The sequence below is a fragment of the Aptenodytes patagonicus genome, chromosome 30, assembly GCF_965638725.1.
Source record: "Aptenodytes patagonicus chromosome 30, bAptPat1.pri.cur, whole genome shotgun sequence".
Taxonomy (NCBI): Eukaryota; Metazoa; Chordata; class Aves; order Sphenisciformes; family Spheniscidae; genus Aptenodytes; species Aptenodytes patagonicus.
Genome location: NC_134978.1, coordinates 463,960 through 480,356, shown reverse-complemented (window position 1 = coordinate 480,356; position 16,397 = coordinate 463,960). Strand labels below are relative to the sequence as shown.

The following is a 16,397-nucleotide window of genomic DNA, read 5'->3' as shown; positions in this document are numbered from 1 at the left end:
TTGGGTTTTATTTGTGCCTTTTCACGCAGCGTCCGTGCACCGCAGAGCATCCTGAAGGAAGCGCCCTTCTCGTTCCGCCTAAAGCAGAGTCCCTCCCAACCATTTGTTTTATAGGACTTCTCCTCCTTCCCTCGTCTACCTGTCAAACTCGCTGGGTGAAGAGAGGGAGGATTAACTGAGAAAACAAGTTGAACAAGCCGGCCTTGCACGGCTTCTATGTCTGTCTTCGACATGCGCTTTCCTTCCCAGATCCTTCACGGATCCGGCAAAGCTTTTGGAAATCCTCCGCTCATCCCCTGGTGACAGAGTGGAGAACAGGGGACCAGAAACGAGCAAACGAACGGTCCCTTTCCCCCTTCTCCTGCTTTTCAGACCCCTTGATTACGGAAAGTGGGGGATGCGCGCAGCAGGAGTCCCCGCCGGCTCCCTAAACGAGACGTTTGGCTGCAGAGCGTGGTCCCCCTCCGCCGTTCGGAGTCGGCTTCGTGCAAACCTGTTGAATTCGAAAGGACGAAGCGGAGTGATGTTTACTAAGGATGTGCGCTGCCCTGGCAGTTTACCCGTCCGCCGCCTGCCGCGGTAGGTTTAGGACGGGCAGATCTTCCACCCGGGATGGGACTCGGCTTCCCGGCGGATCGCTGCCGTCGGCGGCACTGGGCACTCTGCAGCAGCAGATGGCAACCGCGATTAGCAGATAAAGTAGAGGCAGGTCACCGGGGTGGCTCCTGCATGTTGTAATTCCGGTCATGGAGCAACCTGCTCCTCAGCAGGATTTGTCCGAAACGTCAATTTTCAGCAGCGTAACGTGAGCAGCAACACGGGAGATTTCTCAGGACTCGCTCACTTAGCGCGTGGGTGTCCGTCTCCTAAAAACCCAACCCTGCATCGGCTAATCGTAGGGATTCTGTTCCCGTTGCCGTTTGTCACAGCTTCTCCGTACCTCCATAGGAGGCTTGGGCATGCTGCAGGGTTTGTTGTTTGTTTTGGGTTTTTAATGCAATTCCCATTTTTAAAACTGTTTAGTGAGACATTCACCGAGTGCTGGTCTCTAGCAGTTACTTTTCTTCTCACTTTTTTGGTAAATAAATGGCAAAGATGTCACCGTGAGATTTTTACTACGCTAGGTCCTAGGGCGATAGAAGGGAAATGAAATTCAGTCAGGGTCGGAATATCCTTATTACGCTAACCAATCTTCCAGACAGGAAAGGCTGTGCATGGGCGTAGAGCACGTTTGCCGTAAAACAATTCACCTTCTGGGAAAACTAACGTGATTTTAGTGGACTTCGACAAGACAGACAGATGTTGCTGCTTCCGGAGACGTCGGGTAGGGACAGCGACCCGAGGGACGTCCCCGGCCAAGTCAGCCCGCGCAAGCCGCAGCCTCTCCGAGCCCCTAAGAAGACTCTTCGCCTTCCTCTTGCCTCTCCTTGTTCTTCGCTTCCGTCTCCTTGTCCAGCTTGTACTTGAGGCGGCGGATGGGGTCGGTGATGCTTCTCCTGGTCCAGTCATCAAAATCCTCTGCCAAGAGAAAATTTCTGTCTACCAGCTGGGCAGCCTCCTGCCAGTTTCGGAAGCAAGCGGGGCCCATGCGCCGGATCTCTTCCACGGCGTTTCCGACGATTACCTCCCCGTTTGGCCTCAGCACCACCACCGCGGGCACCTCGGACACGGCAAACTGCAGCTCCAGCTCCCTGCAAGGCAAAGGGGGAAGAAACCTCAGATCGGGAAGGGTGTAGCGGTCCTCGCCGCTCCTCGTCCTCGCCCTCCGATAGGATTCCCGCGGCTGTCCTGGTGCGGAGTTACGCGGAGCCTAGTCGCTGAACGTAACCCGCTCGTTTGTCCACCGCCGGTAATTAGAGCCTGACGCGGATCTCTGGGGGGCCGGTAAAAAGGGGAAGGGGATTTGGGCGTCAGCTCCCTGGGGTACGGGAGATGCGGGACGGCTGCTGGGAACGTGTTTTACACGAGCAAGCAGGACGCTTGAAATTTTAACGTGCTCCAGTTTGTCCTCAAAAGGAGCCGGGAATAATTCTCGGTATTAATTGCAGCTCGTTCTGTCGCTAATGAGGTTACAGCAAAATACGTGAGTTGCTTCCGATCCGCCTGGCTGCATCCATCTTTCACGCTACGTGTTCTGCCTGGAGGGTCGGCCGGGAGTTATAAATAGCGCGTTATAAAATCGGAATACAAATACATCAGCAAAAAGCGGGATGGAAGGAAGAGGAAATATTTTTGCTTTATAAATAGGTGCAGCCAAACAGCTTTAACATATATATTTTTTTTTTCCATTAACACGCCGCGCTGACCGCTCCAGTGGGGACTGAATATGAGGGAAAACACCTGGAAAAGACCCTAAACATCTGAAAACACAGCCAGGGCTGGTCGGAGGGGCCGTTTGCAGCGCGCGGGGTCTGACCTCGCTACTTTCGCCCGGGGCGCGTTACCTTTTGAAGGCGTCCCCGAAAGGTACGGCCAGCCAGCGTTTCGGCATGGACCTCAGGAAAGCGCTCTGCTGCTCCTCCGTCTCGTCCCGGGACACGTACACCAGGACCAGCTGCGAAGCTCGTTCCACGTAAAACTCGTCGGTCAGCCGCAGGAAGAAATCCTTGAGGAGCGGGGAGAACTGCCGGCACCGCGGGCACTGCCCGGATCCGAAATAGAGCAGCAGCACCTTGTTCTCCAACGCCCGGCCCAGCTCCTGCTCCGTCTCCACCTCGTCCCGCTCCCGGTTGGCCATCAGGACCTTCCCGGTGAAGAGGGCGGCCATGGGCGGGGAGGAGGCCGATCGATCCGGTGGGATGGACCGACCCCGCGGCTCACGGTGAGTGCTCGGCGGTGGGAAGGGGTGCGGGAGCCCCCCGGATCCCCCCCCCACCTCCCCCGGCTCCCTGGCCCCACAGCGGCCGCACCCGCCGCCGGCTGTTAATGATGGCGGATTTCCCGGAGCCTCCGGTAATCGGCTTAAACGGGGAGGTCAGTGCCCGGGGGGGCGGTGCCGGTCCCGGGGGTGCAGGTCCCGGGCCGGGGGGTCCCCGGGTGAGCGTGTTCCGGGCCGTGGGAACGTGGGCAGTGCCGGTCCCGAGTGGTGCCGGTCCCGGGGGTGCGGGAGCCGTGGGGGTCCGCTTGTGGGGGTCCCGGGGCCGTCGGGTCCCGGGCGGGTGCCGGCCCCAGTCCCGGGTGTGCAGGACCTGGGCAGTGCCGGTCCCGAGTGGTGCCGGTCCCGGGGGTGCGGGAGCCGTGGGGTTCCGCTTGTGTGGGGTCCCGGGGCCGTGGGGTCCCGGGTGTGCGGGACCTGGGCAGTGCCGGTCCCGGGGGTGCGGGAGCTGTGGGGTTCCGTTTGTGTGGGGTCCCGGGGCCGTGGGGTCCCGGGCGGGTGCCGGTCCCGGGTGTGCGGGACCTGGGCAGTGCCGGTCCCGGGCCGTGGGAAAACCGGGCGTGCGTCTCCCGGGCAGCGCCGGTCCCGGGCAGTTGCCGGTCCGGGAGGCCACGGGCGGCGTGCGTGTTCCGGGCCGTGGGAACCTGGGCGGTGCCGGTCCCGGGCCGTGGAACCCCGGGCGTGCGGGTCCCACGCGGTGCCGGTGCGGACACGAACGACGGTTTCCCAAACCGCCCGTTAACCCCCAGGCAGACAGAAAACAGCCCCCCCCCCAGCCCCCCGGTTCTGTCGGTCCCGGGGCAGGAGCGTCCCTCCCGCGCAGCGCCCGGCCGGGGCGGGACCGGCACCGGGGGGGGCGGGAGGGAGCCGCGCCCCGCCCCTCCGCGGTGACGTGGTGACGCCTCGCGGGCGTTCCCCACGCCGCTCCTCCTCGTCCAATCCGAGACCGGCAGCCGCGCCCTCGGCCAATAGGACCTCGCGTTTCCCGCCGTCCCGCCCCCCCCGGGGGGCGGTGGCGTCCGGGGCGGGGCTAGACCTGAGGCGGCGGCGGCTGAGGCGGGAGCGGGCGCGGGAGCTGCCGGCGCCGCTCAGGTAACGGGGCCGGGGCGGGGGAGGCCCGGCCCGGCCCGGCCCCCGGAGCCCTGACCCCTGCCCCTTCCCTCCGCAGCATGCACCCGGCGGGGGTCTGCGCCGCCTCCCTGGGCTCCCTGGGGCTGCTGCGGTTCCTCGGCGCTCCCTGGTCCTGGAGCCTGGCCGCTTCGCTGGGCGTCTGCCTGGGCAGCGGGGGATGGCGGCTGCTGCGGCTGGTCTTCAGGACGGCTCCGCGGGACCTCTTGTAAGTGCTGCCCCCGGGGCCCCTCCAGCCGCCCCGCGGCCCCACGCGTGAAGGGGTGAGGGCCGGTGGCGAGCTGGGTTCGCTGCCTTTAAACCTGAGCCGCGTCGGGTTTTAGCTGCAGGCAGCGCCCGCCGCCCTGCCTGCGCGCAGAGGGCGGTTGGAAAGGCTCGGCCTCAAAGGGAGCGAGCGAACGGCTGCGGGGACGCTCGCGGGACGCACGCCGCGGTTCACCCGTGGAAGGAGTCGCGGGGCGATGCCTGCCGCTACACCCCCTGAGCTTAAAAAGAGGGTAGATCCATCTTAAAATGCCCCTAGTCCGAACTAGGGGCTCGCGGCGTCAAGAGCGGTAAGTCTCCAGCAGCTTCCCCATCTCCTGGGAGGCCGTCGCATTTAGTTCGGCGGTTTTTAGGCCTCCGTGAGGGATGTGCCTTTATTTCCAGAGGATTTAGGGCTCCTGCGATTGCCAGCTTCGCCGTGGCTGTCACTGCACTTTGAAGGGCTGTTTCCTCCCGATTGCCCGGCAAGCTGGGAATAATGACAGAAAATAAACTGGGCAGAATAAAGCCCTTTAAGTATCTGGAAAGTGCAGCTCAGCAGTGAAAAGGCTCCTCTGTTCTGCGTTTGGCACGGCGCGGTGTAAGGTCACCGTGAAAGCCCAGCTCGGCCTGACCGTTGCCAACAACTTGTCTCTGAAGCGCACCCTTCCCCCTTCTGCGAGGCTTTGCTGAGCGAGGCTCCTGCTCTTGACGTTCAGTCGTGAGAGTTGCGGGGGTTTTTAAGCGCTAATATTAAATGACCTTTCAAGTTTCTGGGGATTCTTCCAAACCCTTGTTGTGCAACAATTTCCTATTTTAATGGTGGAAAAATACCGCCTCCATCTTCCTACCTCTGGGAGGGAAACGGGATCCATTTCGCGCACCCAGACCTGCTGTCCTCGTTTTGGTGGCGGCGTTATGGTAGTGTACTTCAATAAATTTATTTTTGTATCTAACTGATAGCCAAAGCAAGAGAGCCAACGCGCCTCTAAAGATAGTTTCCTCCGGGACAACGTGAGACAGTTGAAGTTCAGACACCAACTTTTGCTGCCATCAAGCTTGAACCGTGTCGAGGTTTAACTTGCAGCTGCTGCCTTGGAGACTTAAAATAATTATGTACGTTACAGAAGGCAAAAAAAAAAAAAAAGAAAAAAGCCCCGTTAGAGCAGTCTGGTTTGTTCTTTTATCGAGTAGTTGCTCTTCGTGGTATCAAATACCCACAGAGGCGGCAATTCTTTTCTTCATAAGGCACCACCATCTTTAAAGGAGCTTGCTGTCCAAGAATTATTGTTATTATTTATTAATTACTATTAAAATCTATGGCTTCGGCCTGGTAGTATTTAGATAGCCTCGCTTCCTATCGTCCCAGGACTGCGGCAGAGGCTGACTCACGGGAAAACGCGCCTGCGAGCAGCACGCCGGCAGTCCTCTCGTCTCGCGGGTGAAAGGGGGAAGCCTTTGGCTTTGTTTTCTTGAAGCCGAGGCCACGCGCTGTTGTCAAAGGGTCGGGTTGTCTCTCTCGTTTAAATGCTTTTGGATCCTGAGGGGTGCAATTGTGTGAAATAGCACAAAGATGCTGCAAAATGTCCCGGCAAGAAAGACGCTTCCCATGTTGAAGTACGTTTTGCTTCTTTTCTGGGTAAAAGCAGTGGTTGCAAAGTCCTTCTTTTTAGGACGGCAGAAGACATCGTTAAAAGATGTAATCTGCCCTCTTTAATGTGTTCTGTGGGCCTGTTTGAATTGCTATCAATGTGAAGATGGGATTCCCTGTGGTTTATAGCGTGGAAAGTACCGGAACAGTTGCTGTAGGCTGTTTCTTTGCCATAACGTTAAAACAGCCGTCGCTTTCTGTAGAGCAGCAGTGATTCCAAGTTCCAGTTTCAGGGTAACGCTTCAGCTGTCCAAGGACAGGGGGATGCCAGCGGGACGCTCACGTGGAGCACGTGTCTCCTGCCCACGTCCCTTCTGATTCGGAAATTGTGCTGAAAATTAACTTGTTACGCTCTTCCTTTGCTGCAGCGGCCTCTCGGTGCTGTTACGAGTCAAGTACAAGTTGCGAAGGCATCAAAAAGCCAAAAGCACCATCCCCAAGATGTTCCAGGACGTTGTCCGCAGGCACCCCGACAAAGTGGCCCTGATTTACGAAGCCACTGGTGAGCAGTGGACCTTCAGGAGGCTGGATGAGTACTCCAACGCCGTGGCTAACTACTTCTACCAGCAAGGCTTCCGGCTGGGGGACGTCATCGCCATCTTCATGGAGAGCCGCCCCGAGTTCGTTGGCCTCTGGCTAGGGATGGCAAAAATCGGCATTGAAGCGGCTCTGATCAACTTCAATTTGCGCTTGGATTCTCTGGTTTACTGCGTGACGACTTCGGGTGCGAAAGCCGTGATCTTCGGAGGGGAGCTGTCTTCAGGTGACTCACCTGGGCGTTCGTACGCCTTACGGGCAGCTCGTGAGCTGTTCGCTTGGGCCTGAACAAGGCAGAGATCGAGTAAACTAAAACCAAAACGGCAGCTGGCCGTATTAAAAGCTAGGGGAGATGGCAAATCTCCTGATTACAAAAGGCAGAAGGGTTCAGTTAGTATCTGAGGCTAAAAGAGGAGCGGTGTTTTGAGTAGAGCGGTCGGTAGCTCGGTTTCATCTGCCGGCGTCTTCCTGGTTTCGTGGTGCCCAGACGGGGCTCGCTGATTTGCCTTTGTTTCGTTGGATCTGGAGGCGCTGCATGGGGAGCCTTGCGCTTCGTCGAGAAGCGGCGATACGTGCCGCAAGGCGTGTTTTCCTGCCGCAGGGCTTGTTTTTCTCTTTTCCCTCTGTGAATACTCCTTGCTTAATGCCGTGCTTTCGGCCGCAGGATAGGTTCCTCAGTGGATGCTGGTTTTAAATGCATCCCCACTTCTCCAATGAACCCTGTTCCGACGGTTATTTTTAGATCTGGTGGTTTATTATTCTGAATCATCTCCTTGAAACCACTGCAGATCATTTGAAGACCATGGCGTGGTGGGTCATGGGGAGAGGCAATTTGGCGTAGGTTTGGCTTTTTTGTTAGGGTTTTTGCTGGACCCAGGTCAGTCTGACCGCACCGATGCGGGTGTTATCTGGACGGGTGTGACGTAAGTATCTTAAAGGAGTCCCTGGTTCTTAGAATCACAGAACGGTTTGGGTTGGAGGGGACCTCTAAAGGTCGTCTAGTCCAACCCCCTGCCGCGGGCAGGGACATCTTCAACTAGATCAGGTTGCTCAGAGCCCCGTCCAGCCTGACCTGGAATGTTTCCAGGGATGGGGCATCCCCCACCTCTCTGGGCAACCTGGGCCAGTGTTTCACCACCCTCAGCGTAAACAATTTCTTCCTTCTATCTAGTCTAAATCTACCCCCGTTTAGTTTAAAGCCGTTCTTCAGGTCCTTCCGTGGGTTTGGGGCACAACAGGGTGTTACACGGGTTATTTTTGCCGCTGCCTAGAGCGTTGTGTTTGTTGCAAAAGCCACTTGCTTTGTCTTGCAGCAATATCGGAAGTGAATGGGATGTTGGGGAAGAACATGGCAAAGTTCTGCTCCGGCAACTATAACCCGAATGTCGTTCCTGTGGAGACCAGACATCTTGATCCTCTTCTGAGTACCGCACCGAGATCGCTCCCGACTCAGATTCCAGCCAAAGGTTTAGATGGTAATTTTAGCGATGACTTTTGTTTCTCACCGCGATGTGTGCGAGAGCTGGGCTAGGTGACAGCAAAACGAGAAAACCAAGCAAGGTGGAGGGATTAAATCAACCCAGTTTGGGCTCACAAATAGAAGAAAGGAAGGGGGGGAAAAAAAAGGGGGGGGGAAGTCCTGGTTCCAGGGTACTCTGGGTTAAGTTTCTCATTGTCTGAGACTCCCGAGCTTTACCTGACTAACGTGTTTAGTACCTGAGGGAGGGAGACTGGTGCCTTCCCAAGGACAACTCTTCCGTTACAGGAGCATAGCCGCTGGAATGCCTGTGGGGTGAAGCAGCTGGCCTGCCGGGACTTACCCCGTGCTTCCCTAGCTCCGCGAGTCCGTCTGATCCCTCTGTAGCGTGTAACGGCCCATTTTACCTTCCCCCGCAGCTGACTCGGGTGTAATTAAAGTCTTTCCTTGCCTGCGGCCGGGATGAGTGTTGGTGGGTTTGGGATTCAGGAGAGAGAGAAAGGAAGATGCTGACTGGCCTCCAGTCTGTATTTCGTGCTTTAAGACAACTGAGCGTATCTGAGATCCCTGAGGCGTGAGACTCCGTTTTGGTACTTTGCTTACAGTAGGAGGAACGATGCTGCTTAAGAGGCTTTTCCTTTAGATTATATTTTTTTAATCGTAGAGCTATAGATACCTGCCCTACCGTCAGGCGCAGGTTGAGACCTTTCTTCTCGATCCATTTGGAATTAATGTCTGACCTGGAGAGCTAATCTAGTCCCAGGACAATTTGCGTAAAGGTACACAGGTCGTGTCCTCGGAGCTCTGCAAGCTCTTCGTTACGCTGTTCCTGTGTTTACCGTTACGGTCAACACGCAGATTCTCCGTCGGGCTGCAACTCCACGTTTGTGGAGTCGGCCTTCGCAGCTCGCTGTCCCCTGTGCTGTCACCATTTCGAAGCCGTTCCTCAGCCGCTGGGAACGAAGCCTAAAACACAAAACAAACCCTGCGGGGACTTTCTCAGGCAGTTGAGAACGGTCTGCCTGACGCCTGTTTCCATTCCTCTAGATCGGCTCTTCTATATCTACACGTCAGGAACGACGGGAATGCCCAAAGCTGCCATTGTGGTGCACAGCAGGTGAGGACCCGAGGAGGCACCTCCCTCTTGAGGCGCGTTTCACGTCGCCAAACCCCAAGCTTTACCCGTCTCGCTCGCTTAGCGTGCGCTCGGTTCTCGCAGGTACTACCGCATCGCTGCCTTCGGTTACTACGCCTACAAAATGTGCCCGGAGGACGTCCTCTACAACTGCCTCCCGCTCTATCATTCTGCAGGTAAGCTTCCTCCTTCTCGGGGGCGGAGGTGAGGCGTCGGCCGCCCCCCTGTGCCTGCTCCTTCGCGTGTCCCTTGTGAGTGAACGGACCCAGGGCGGTCGGAGCTATCCCCGTGATCCTTGTTTTCCAGGTAACATCATGGGAGTTGGCCAGTGTCTAATCCACGGCCTCACCGTGGTGATCAGGAAGAAGTTCTCGGCCAGTCGCTTCTGGGACGACTGCGCGAAATACAGATGCACGGTGAGGGCCCGGCGGTCGCTATCTTTGGTGCTCAACTCGAGAGCGCCAGGTTCACCGCCTAATTATTGATCTCCAGATAACTCCCCGTCCCTTGTCGGGTATCGAGGTGCCTGCGCCGTGGCGTTTTCCAATTGCCAGTGCCGCTTTAGGCGTGCAGGGCTTTAGAAAAGGTCTTTCATCCGTCTTCTCCTGCTTCCTCTTTGTAAGGTTGTCGAGACCAGCTTTTAAAACGCAAGTTTCCATCCCTTACTGTTGCAGGAAAGCTCTGCCAGAATTCATCCGCGTTAGGAATCTCTGCAGAGGCATTCCCTTGGCAGTTCACAGCCAATAAACATCTTTTTGGGTTTATGTCAACGTTACCTTCTAATTTAAGCAGCCCTTTCTCCTGCCTGGTGTTTGTCTTGCCCTTCCCCCACCAGCAGTATTTATAGCCGGTAATTGGATCTCCGCTCCGGCTCCGTTGGTTCATGGTCGACCGCTCGTTCCCCTAACCTTCCTAGAGGTCTCTCAGTCACCTAGTAAAGCACGAGGGTTTTTCTTTATGCGAGTATCTCCAGCCACGCTGAGGGATCCCTCCTGTGCTCCTTTCTGGTGCTAACCCGCGGGTTCCGGAGGGCAATAACTGTTTTACCTTCGCCTGGTTTGGGGTTTGTTTTTTTTTTTGTGGCGAGAAATCCCAACTTGAACTTGCAAAACCTCGGAGTTTATTAAAATGCCTGACGTGTCTAGCTCCACGAGGTGCGCTGACACCGGTGGCCTCGTGGTCGGCTTTTTCCGGGGCGTTGTAAGGGTCGCCTGAAGCCTGAGCTATGTTTTTGTGTTTACTGCTTCAGATTATTCAGTATATCGGGGAAATCTGCAGGTATCTTCTGAACCAGCCGGTCCGAGAGTCAGAAACCCAACACTGCGTGCGGCTGGCGGTGGGCAATGGTTTGAGACCCACCATATGGGAGGACTTCACAAAGCGCTTCCGAATTAAGCAGGTCGGCGAGTTCTACGGAGCCACGGAGTGCAACTGCAGCATTGCCAACTTGGACGGGAAGGTGAGGAGGAAGAGGGTACCCCGCGGGGGCTGGGAGGGGCGCGCGGGAAGGAGAGAAAGCGCTGCTGGCTTCTCTGACTCCTCCGAGTCCTCTCGCAAGGGGATGGCAGGGAGCTAGATTGGTAACGAGGGGTGGCGTGCACAAAGGCCTGGGGCGGGGGGGGGGGGGGAGGGAAACCTTTACGTTTTGGGGTGAATTTGCCAGTTAAATGGAAAGGGAGGAAAGATCGGAGAATTCCCGGAAAGCGGTAGCGCAAAACCCAAGCCGTTCTCTTCAGCCCTTTGGGGTTTGTTGGTTTGTTTTTTTTTCTTTCTCCCTGTCCTTTGGAAGGTCGGCGCCTGTGGCTTCAACAGTCGGATTTTGCCCGGCGTTTATCCCATTCGCTTGGTGAAGGTGAACGAGGACACGATGGAGCTGATCCGGGATTCCGGTGGGCTGTGTATCCCCTGTCGCCCAGGTGAGCGTTAACCCGAACAAATCGATGGCAGCTTTTTGTCCTGAACCAAATACGTATCTAATAAGCTCTGGCTGGTTTACGGGGTTTCTAGTGCCGTGTAGAGGGTTTTCCCTTCCAGTCCTCTCCTCCAAAGATGGATCAGTTCAGCAACTGAACGTCTTTTTTGGCGGGCACAAAGCTGAGCTCGTCGTGAAGTGTCGGCGTCATCTTGCGTTGATCCCGTTTTCCTGCAGGAGAGCCGGGGTTGCTCGTCGGTCAGATAAATCAACAGGATCCCCTGCGTCGGTTCGACGGCTACGTCAGCGAGAGCGCCACCAACAAGAAGATCGCTTACAACGTGCTTCGGAAAGGGGACCAGGCGTACCTTTCAGGTACTGTCGGTACGGACTGCAGACGTTCCTCGTGCGAAGGTGGTCTCGAGAGACCTAAATCTGGGGGGTTTTGAGAGGGGAAAAAAATTGAGAAGGAAATTTGAGAGGAAAATTGAGAGGAATCGATGATCTTAAAGGTCTTCTCCAACCTAAGTGATTCTACGAACAGGTGTGTTGGCGTTTTGCAGTTGCTGGCTGTTGAGCTGCTCTGGATTTAATTAAAAAAAAAAAATAAAAATAAAAATTGACATTTCAAAGAGGGAGAGATTCTTTTCCCCGTCCTTTTCCTGCTGCTGCCCGTCTCCCGTAACGAGGAGATGCGGCGCACGGTGGTGGGAAGTCACCGAGGCAGTTCTGCGCTTCCCTGGGGAGAAAACAGCGCGGCGCTGGGCAAGAAGGGCCTTAAGGCAGTCCCGGGCGCTAACGAACTTGAGTCCTGGGGTGGGTTTTGATGTCTCCTCTCCCCCTCCCAGGAGATGTGTTGGTGATGGACGAACTCGGTTACATGTACTTCAAAGATCGCAGCGGGGACACCTTCCGATGGCGAGGAGAGAACGTCTCTACCACGGAGGTGGAAGGGACGTTGAGTCACATCCTCAACCAGACGGACGTTGCAGTGTACGGAGTGGAAGTGCCAGGTAAAACGTCGAGTCGGAGCTCTCGGCATTTAGGGAGAAAGGCAAATATTGGGCAAACGTACCAGATCTGTGTCCGAACGGGTAGAAATCGGTCGCCTCTATTGTAACCAGGCACCCCAAAAATGAGAAGAGATGACAGAGTCAGGCGGCGGAGTTTGACGCCCTTATTCTGAGCAGCAGAAATAAGGAGATCCAGTAGCGGAATCTCTCTTTGCGTCTTAAAAGGGAAGGTTTTTACGACACGAGCTTTGCAGAAGCTCTTGGGGTGCGTGCCAGCCCTTAGATCTTCAAGTAATCCAGGAAGGGGGGGTGCTGAGGGGGGGGGGGCACAAGGACGGGAACCGAGCGGTCGCGCGCGCGTTGGCCGGAAAGGCGCCCGTCGTGGCACTTTGCCCTGAATTTTTGTCAGGGCGTATGTGAGAGAAACCCGATGAAAACCGGAGTCGGATTAGCGGTGAGGGGAACGCGTTGGCAGCGGACTGGGAGCCTCTGGCGTTGGGCTGGGTTCTCCTCGGCGCGTTTGCGCTTCGCCTTGAAGAGGCACGGGAGGAAATACCCGCGCTTGCATCCGTTAAACGTTCCGTGCTTCCGCGGTCTCCGCCCCAGCTGCGCTCTTCTGTTTCAGGGGTGGAGGGCAAAGCCGGGATGGCGGCGATCGCGGATCCCAAAGCTAAAGTCAACCCCAACGTCCTGTACTGGGAGCTGCAGAAGGTGTTGCCTTCCTACGCCCGGCCCGTCTTTCTCCGGCTCCTACCCCAGGTTGACACCACAGGTATCGGGGATCCGGCTGCTCTCCGGGGAAGGTCAGATCCCGAAAGGAGCTCGGAAGCGTTTCCCCCTCCTTCAGGGCGAAATAACACCCCAACCCCGAGTACGGCAGGCGCGGAAGTACCGCTAGTAAAAACGGTGATTGTAGTTAAGTCTTTAACAAGAAACCAGGTAGTTCCAGGCCCTTACGGAAAAGGTCTCTCCCTACAGGAACGTCTGCCCTCGAACTCTCTCGTACGCTGTCCGTTGCCCTTCCCGGGGCTCTGTTCCAGCACGACTAAAGCTGCTGCATTTTCTGTTTTCGGTTTCCCAGGAATTTTACCGGGTCCTTTCACCAGCCCGGGCCTGAGGAGGAGTAAAAAAAAAAAAAAGAAAAAAAAAAAAAAAAAAATTGCGCAAGGTTTATGTAAGAAACTCCGGTAACGATGGGGAGAGTTAACGAGCTTCGAGTTGCTAAAATTCGTAGGCAAAACCGTGAGGTAGAAATGAAACGCCACCCGTGACGCTTCCTCCTCGCTCTGATGCTGAAGCGGGCTTTCTGACGCCAAGTATTTTTCATGTTTTGTTTTCTCTTTTTGAAGGTACGTTTAAGATTCAGAAAACCCGCTTACAGAGGGAAGGATTCGACCCCCACCAAACCTCAGATCGCTTGTATTTTCTGGATCTAAAGTTGGGAAAATACGTTCCCCTGGATGAATGCCTTTATGAGAGGATTTGTTCTGGAAAAGCCGCTTTATGATCCGGTCGGATTCAGCCTTTTGGAGGAAAACGATGACTAATCGGAGGGCCGAGGCTCGCGGGAAGCGATGGGTTCCTGCGAGGTCCTTACCGCAGTGAATCACCAGCAGGGAAGCGCCTCCCGCGGCGTCTCCCTCCCCTAAAAGCACATTAACCCGTCACCCGCTCCCTCCCCGAGCGCTGACGTCCCATTAACGTCCCCCCCTACACCTCTAGAGTATTTTTGTAACCGCTACCCGCTGAGGGAGGAGGGCGATGGCCATATTTATTCACGGAGATACCCGTGCCCGGCGGGGGCGTCTCTCTGCTCCGTCTCCCAACTTTACTCACTTAGATGATTTTTTTTTTTTTTTTTTAACCTCACTTGGCGTTAGGTCACGTTTTAACTACCCACAGGCCCTGCCCTTAGGGCTGGGGATATGAGGACGTTAAAAAAAAAAAAAAAAAGATGATTTTGATGGGTGCTGTGGTGGAGGGGGAGCGGCCTTCGGGTTTACCCTCCCTGTGGTGGGGACAGCCCCGGGGCCCCCTCCGCCTGGGGGGCCGGCGCCTGAGGCCGGCGGTGAGTTTGTGCTTAGATGGTGGAAAAAGCGAGTAACGGTGTAAAGCTGTGTGTGAGCTCAGCCCGCCTCCGCCTCCCTCCTTCCGCCTGCGCCGGGACGCGGGGCCGGGGGCGCGGCGGGGAGGCCTAGGCCGCGGGTTGCCAAGGCGGCGGGGAGGCCTAGGCCGCGGGTTGCTAGGCAACGGCGCGGCGCGCAGGACGCGTCACTTCCGGCGCGCCGCTCCCGCTAGCCGCCGCCGCCGCCGCCATGGCCGTCCCCGCGGCCCGCCGCGTCTCGGTGTTCCCCTCGCCGCGGGAGCTGGGCCCGGCCCTGGCGCAGCTGGTGGCCGAGCGGGCGGCGGGGGCCGGCGGGCGCTTCTCGCTGGGCCTCTCGGGAGGGAGCCTGGTGGGGATCCTCTCCCGGGACCTGCCCCTCGCCGCCGCCGCCGCCGCAGGCCCCGCCGCGCCGGCCCGCTGGCTGGTGGCCTTCTGCGACGAGCGGCTGGTGCCGCCCGAGCACCCGGAGAGCACCGCCGGGGCCTACGAGGTGAGCGGGGCCGGGGCGGCGGGGCCCCGCCGCCGCCGCCGCCGCCGTCCCCCCCCCCCGGGCCGGCCCCGACCGCCTGCCGCCCCTCTCCGCAGGCCCAGCTGCTGCCGCGGCTGCCCGCCCCCGGGCCGCGGGTCCTGGCCCTCACCCCCGGGCTGCCCCCCGCCGCCGCCGCCGCCGACTACGCCGCGCAGCTCCGTCAGGTACCGGCCCCGGGGGCGAGCCGGGGGTCGGCGGGAGAACGTGTTTCCCGCCCCGGCTCCACCTCCCGTCCTCCCCGCAGGCTTTCCCGGGCGAGGACGTGCCCGTCTTCGACTTGCTGGTGCTGGGGGTCGGGCCGGACGGGCACACCTGCTCCCTCTTCCCCGGCCACCCCCTGCTCCAGGTGAGCTCAGCCCGCTGGCCTCTGGCTCCCACGAGTGTCCGCGGGGTCCCCCCGGCGTCTTCGTGGGTAACTCGCGAGTAGAATCGTAGAATCGTCGAGGTTGGAAAAGACCTCGAAGATCATCGAGTCCAACCGTCGACCCAACACCCCCATCCCCACTAAACCATGTCCCCGAGCGCCTCATCTACTCGTCTTTTAAATACCTCCAGGGACGGGGACTCGACCCCTTCCCCGGGCAGCCTGTTCCGATGTTTCACCGCTCAGTAAAGACATTTTTAGTAGCGACCGCGCGGCCGTTCCTGGTTCGGGGCGGGGGGAGTTGTGGTTTAACAAAGAAAGAGGAGGAAGAAAAAGCTGTTGCGGGGAGGGGAAAAAAAAAAAAACCAAACAACCGGTTGACTTAGCTCCCTGCTTCCTCTTCTTAAAGTTTTCCCGGTTTTGGGAAGGCTGCGGGGGGAAACGGAAAAGGAGATCTTGACTTGGGCGGAGATGTGGGAGGGCTGAGGACGCCGCTCGCCCTCAGCAGCCGTCGGGGCCCGGGCTGCTCCCCTGCTTCCGGGTTGGGGTTTTCTTTTTCCCCTCTTTTCACGGGGGTTTTTTTTTTTAATTATTATTTTTTCGCTCTGACAGGAGAACGAGAAAATAGTTGCTGCTATTACCGACTCGCCGAAGCCGCCGCCGGAGCGAATAACGTTAACCCTGCCTGTGCTGAACGCCGCCCGGATGGTCGTGTTCGTGGCTACGGGGGAGGGCAAAGCTGCCGTTTTAAAGGTTTGGCCCCAAACCGTTCGTCGTCGGAATGAAAATCCAAGGCGGTTTTGGGGGGGGGGGAGGAACAAGCGCTCAAGAGGTTTCAGCCACCCGCCAAAGCGTTTTGGGTGCGGTTTGCGGTTCCCTTTCGCCGACCGCTCGGCTGAGGCGCCGCTCCCTCTCTCCCAACAGCGCATTTTGGAAGGCGACGAGGAAGACCCCCTTCCCGCCGCTCGCGTCCGGCCTCGCTCCGGGCAGCTGCGCTGGTTCCTGGACGAGTCGGCAGCCAAGGAGCTGACCGTCCCCGTCGAGAAACATTCCGTCTCGTAGAGCCGGCTGCCGGCCGGGCTCGGCTGACGGCACCCGGCAGCTCCGGCTGCGCGACGTTCCAGGGGAAGAACCTCACGTTTGGTCGTAGCGTTCGGTTTGGGGCACAAAACACAGGGTTTGGGGTTTGTTTGGTTGGGGTGTTTTTTTTTTTTTCCCCTCTTTCTGGAACAAACGGTGCTTTGCCGAGCACGAGTTTCCACGTAATGATTCCTTCGGTTCGGTGGGGGCCGGGTGCCAGGCTGGGAACGGCGCGCGGCGGTGGTTTCGGTCGCTGTGACGTGAAAGGGGTGCGCGACATTAAACGGACGGATTTCGGCCCTTCTGCTCCCGGTCCTTCTTCCGCTCTTCGTACACGAGGGACTGAAGG

General features: G+C 57.8%; 3 protein-coding genes across 4 annotated transcripts; 2 read left to right on the top strand and 1 right to left on the bottom strand.

Annotated features, from left to right (window-relative positions):
* Positions 1 to 475: 475 nt before the first annotated feature.
* Positions 476 to 2,834, bottom strand: NXNL1 (nucleoredoxin like 1). Its single transcript, XM_076360824.1, has 2 exons — positions 2,445 to 2,834; positions 476 to 1,691 (listed from the first exon to the last, which is right to left on the bottom strand). The coding sequence occupies exons 1-2, from the start codon at positions 2,765 to 2,767 to the stop codon at positions 1,394 to 1,396; spliced, it is 621 nt and encodes a 206-aa protein (XP_076216939.1). The 5' UTR covers positions 2,768 to 2,834; the 3' UTR covers positions 476 to 1,393.
* A 1,105-nt stretch (positions 2,835 to 3,939) lies between these two features.
* On the top strand, positions 3,940 to 14,100 carry SLC27A1 (solute carrier family 27 member 1). Of its 2 annotated transcripts, XM_076360821.1 has the most exons (13): positions 3,940 to 3,967; positions 4,044 to 4,211; positions 6,266 to 6,660; positions 7,748 to 7,909; positions 8,959 to 9,028; positions 9,131 to 9,222; positions 9,353 to 9,462; positions 10,296 to 10,505; positions 10,836 to 10,962; positions 11,196 to 11,333; positions 11,807 to 11,971; positions 12,597 to 12,743; positions 13,321 to 14,100. In XM_076360821.1, the coding sequence occupies exons 2-13, from the start codon at positions 4,045 to 4,047 to the stop codon at positions 13,476 to 13,478; spliced, it is 1,941 nt and encodes a 646-aa protein (XP_076216936.1). In that variant the 5' UTR covers positions 3,940 to 3,967; position 4,044; the 3' UTR covers positions 13,479 to 14,100. The 2 variants fall into 2 exon arrangements, with proteins under 2 accessions (XP_076216936.1, XP_076216937.1); XM_076360822.1 differs by lacking the exon at positions 3,940 to 3,967 and having other exon boundaries at positions 12,950 to 13,420.
* Positions 14,101 to 14,286: 186 nt separating this feature from the next.
* Positions 14,287 to 16,348, top strand: PGLS (6-phosphogluconolactonase). The gene is made up of 5 exons (XM_076360823.1): positions 14,287 to 14,565; positions 14,661 to 14,768; positions 14,849 to 14,950; positions 15,581 to 15,721; positions 15,893 to 16,348. Exons 1-5 carry the CDS (start codon positions 14,287 to 14,289, stop codon positions 16,028 to 16,030), a joined length of 768 nt encoding a protein of 255 aa, XP_076216938.1. The 3' UTR covers positions 16,031 to 16,348.
* The last annotated feature ends 49 nt before the right edge of the window (positions 16,349 to 16,397 follow it).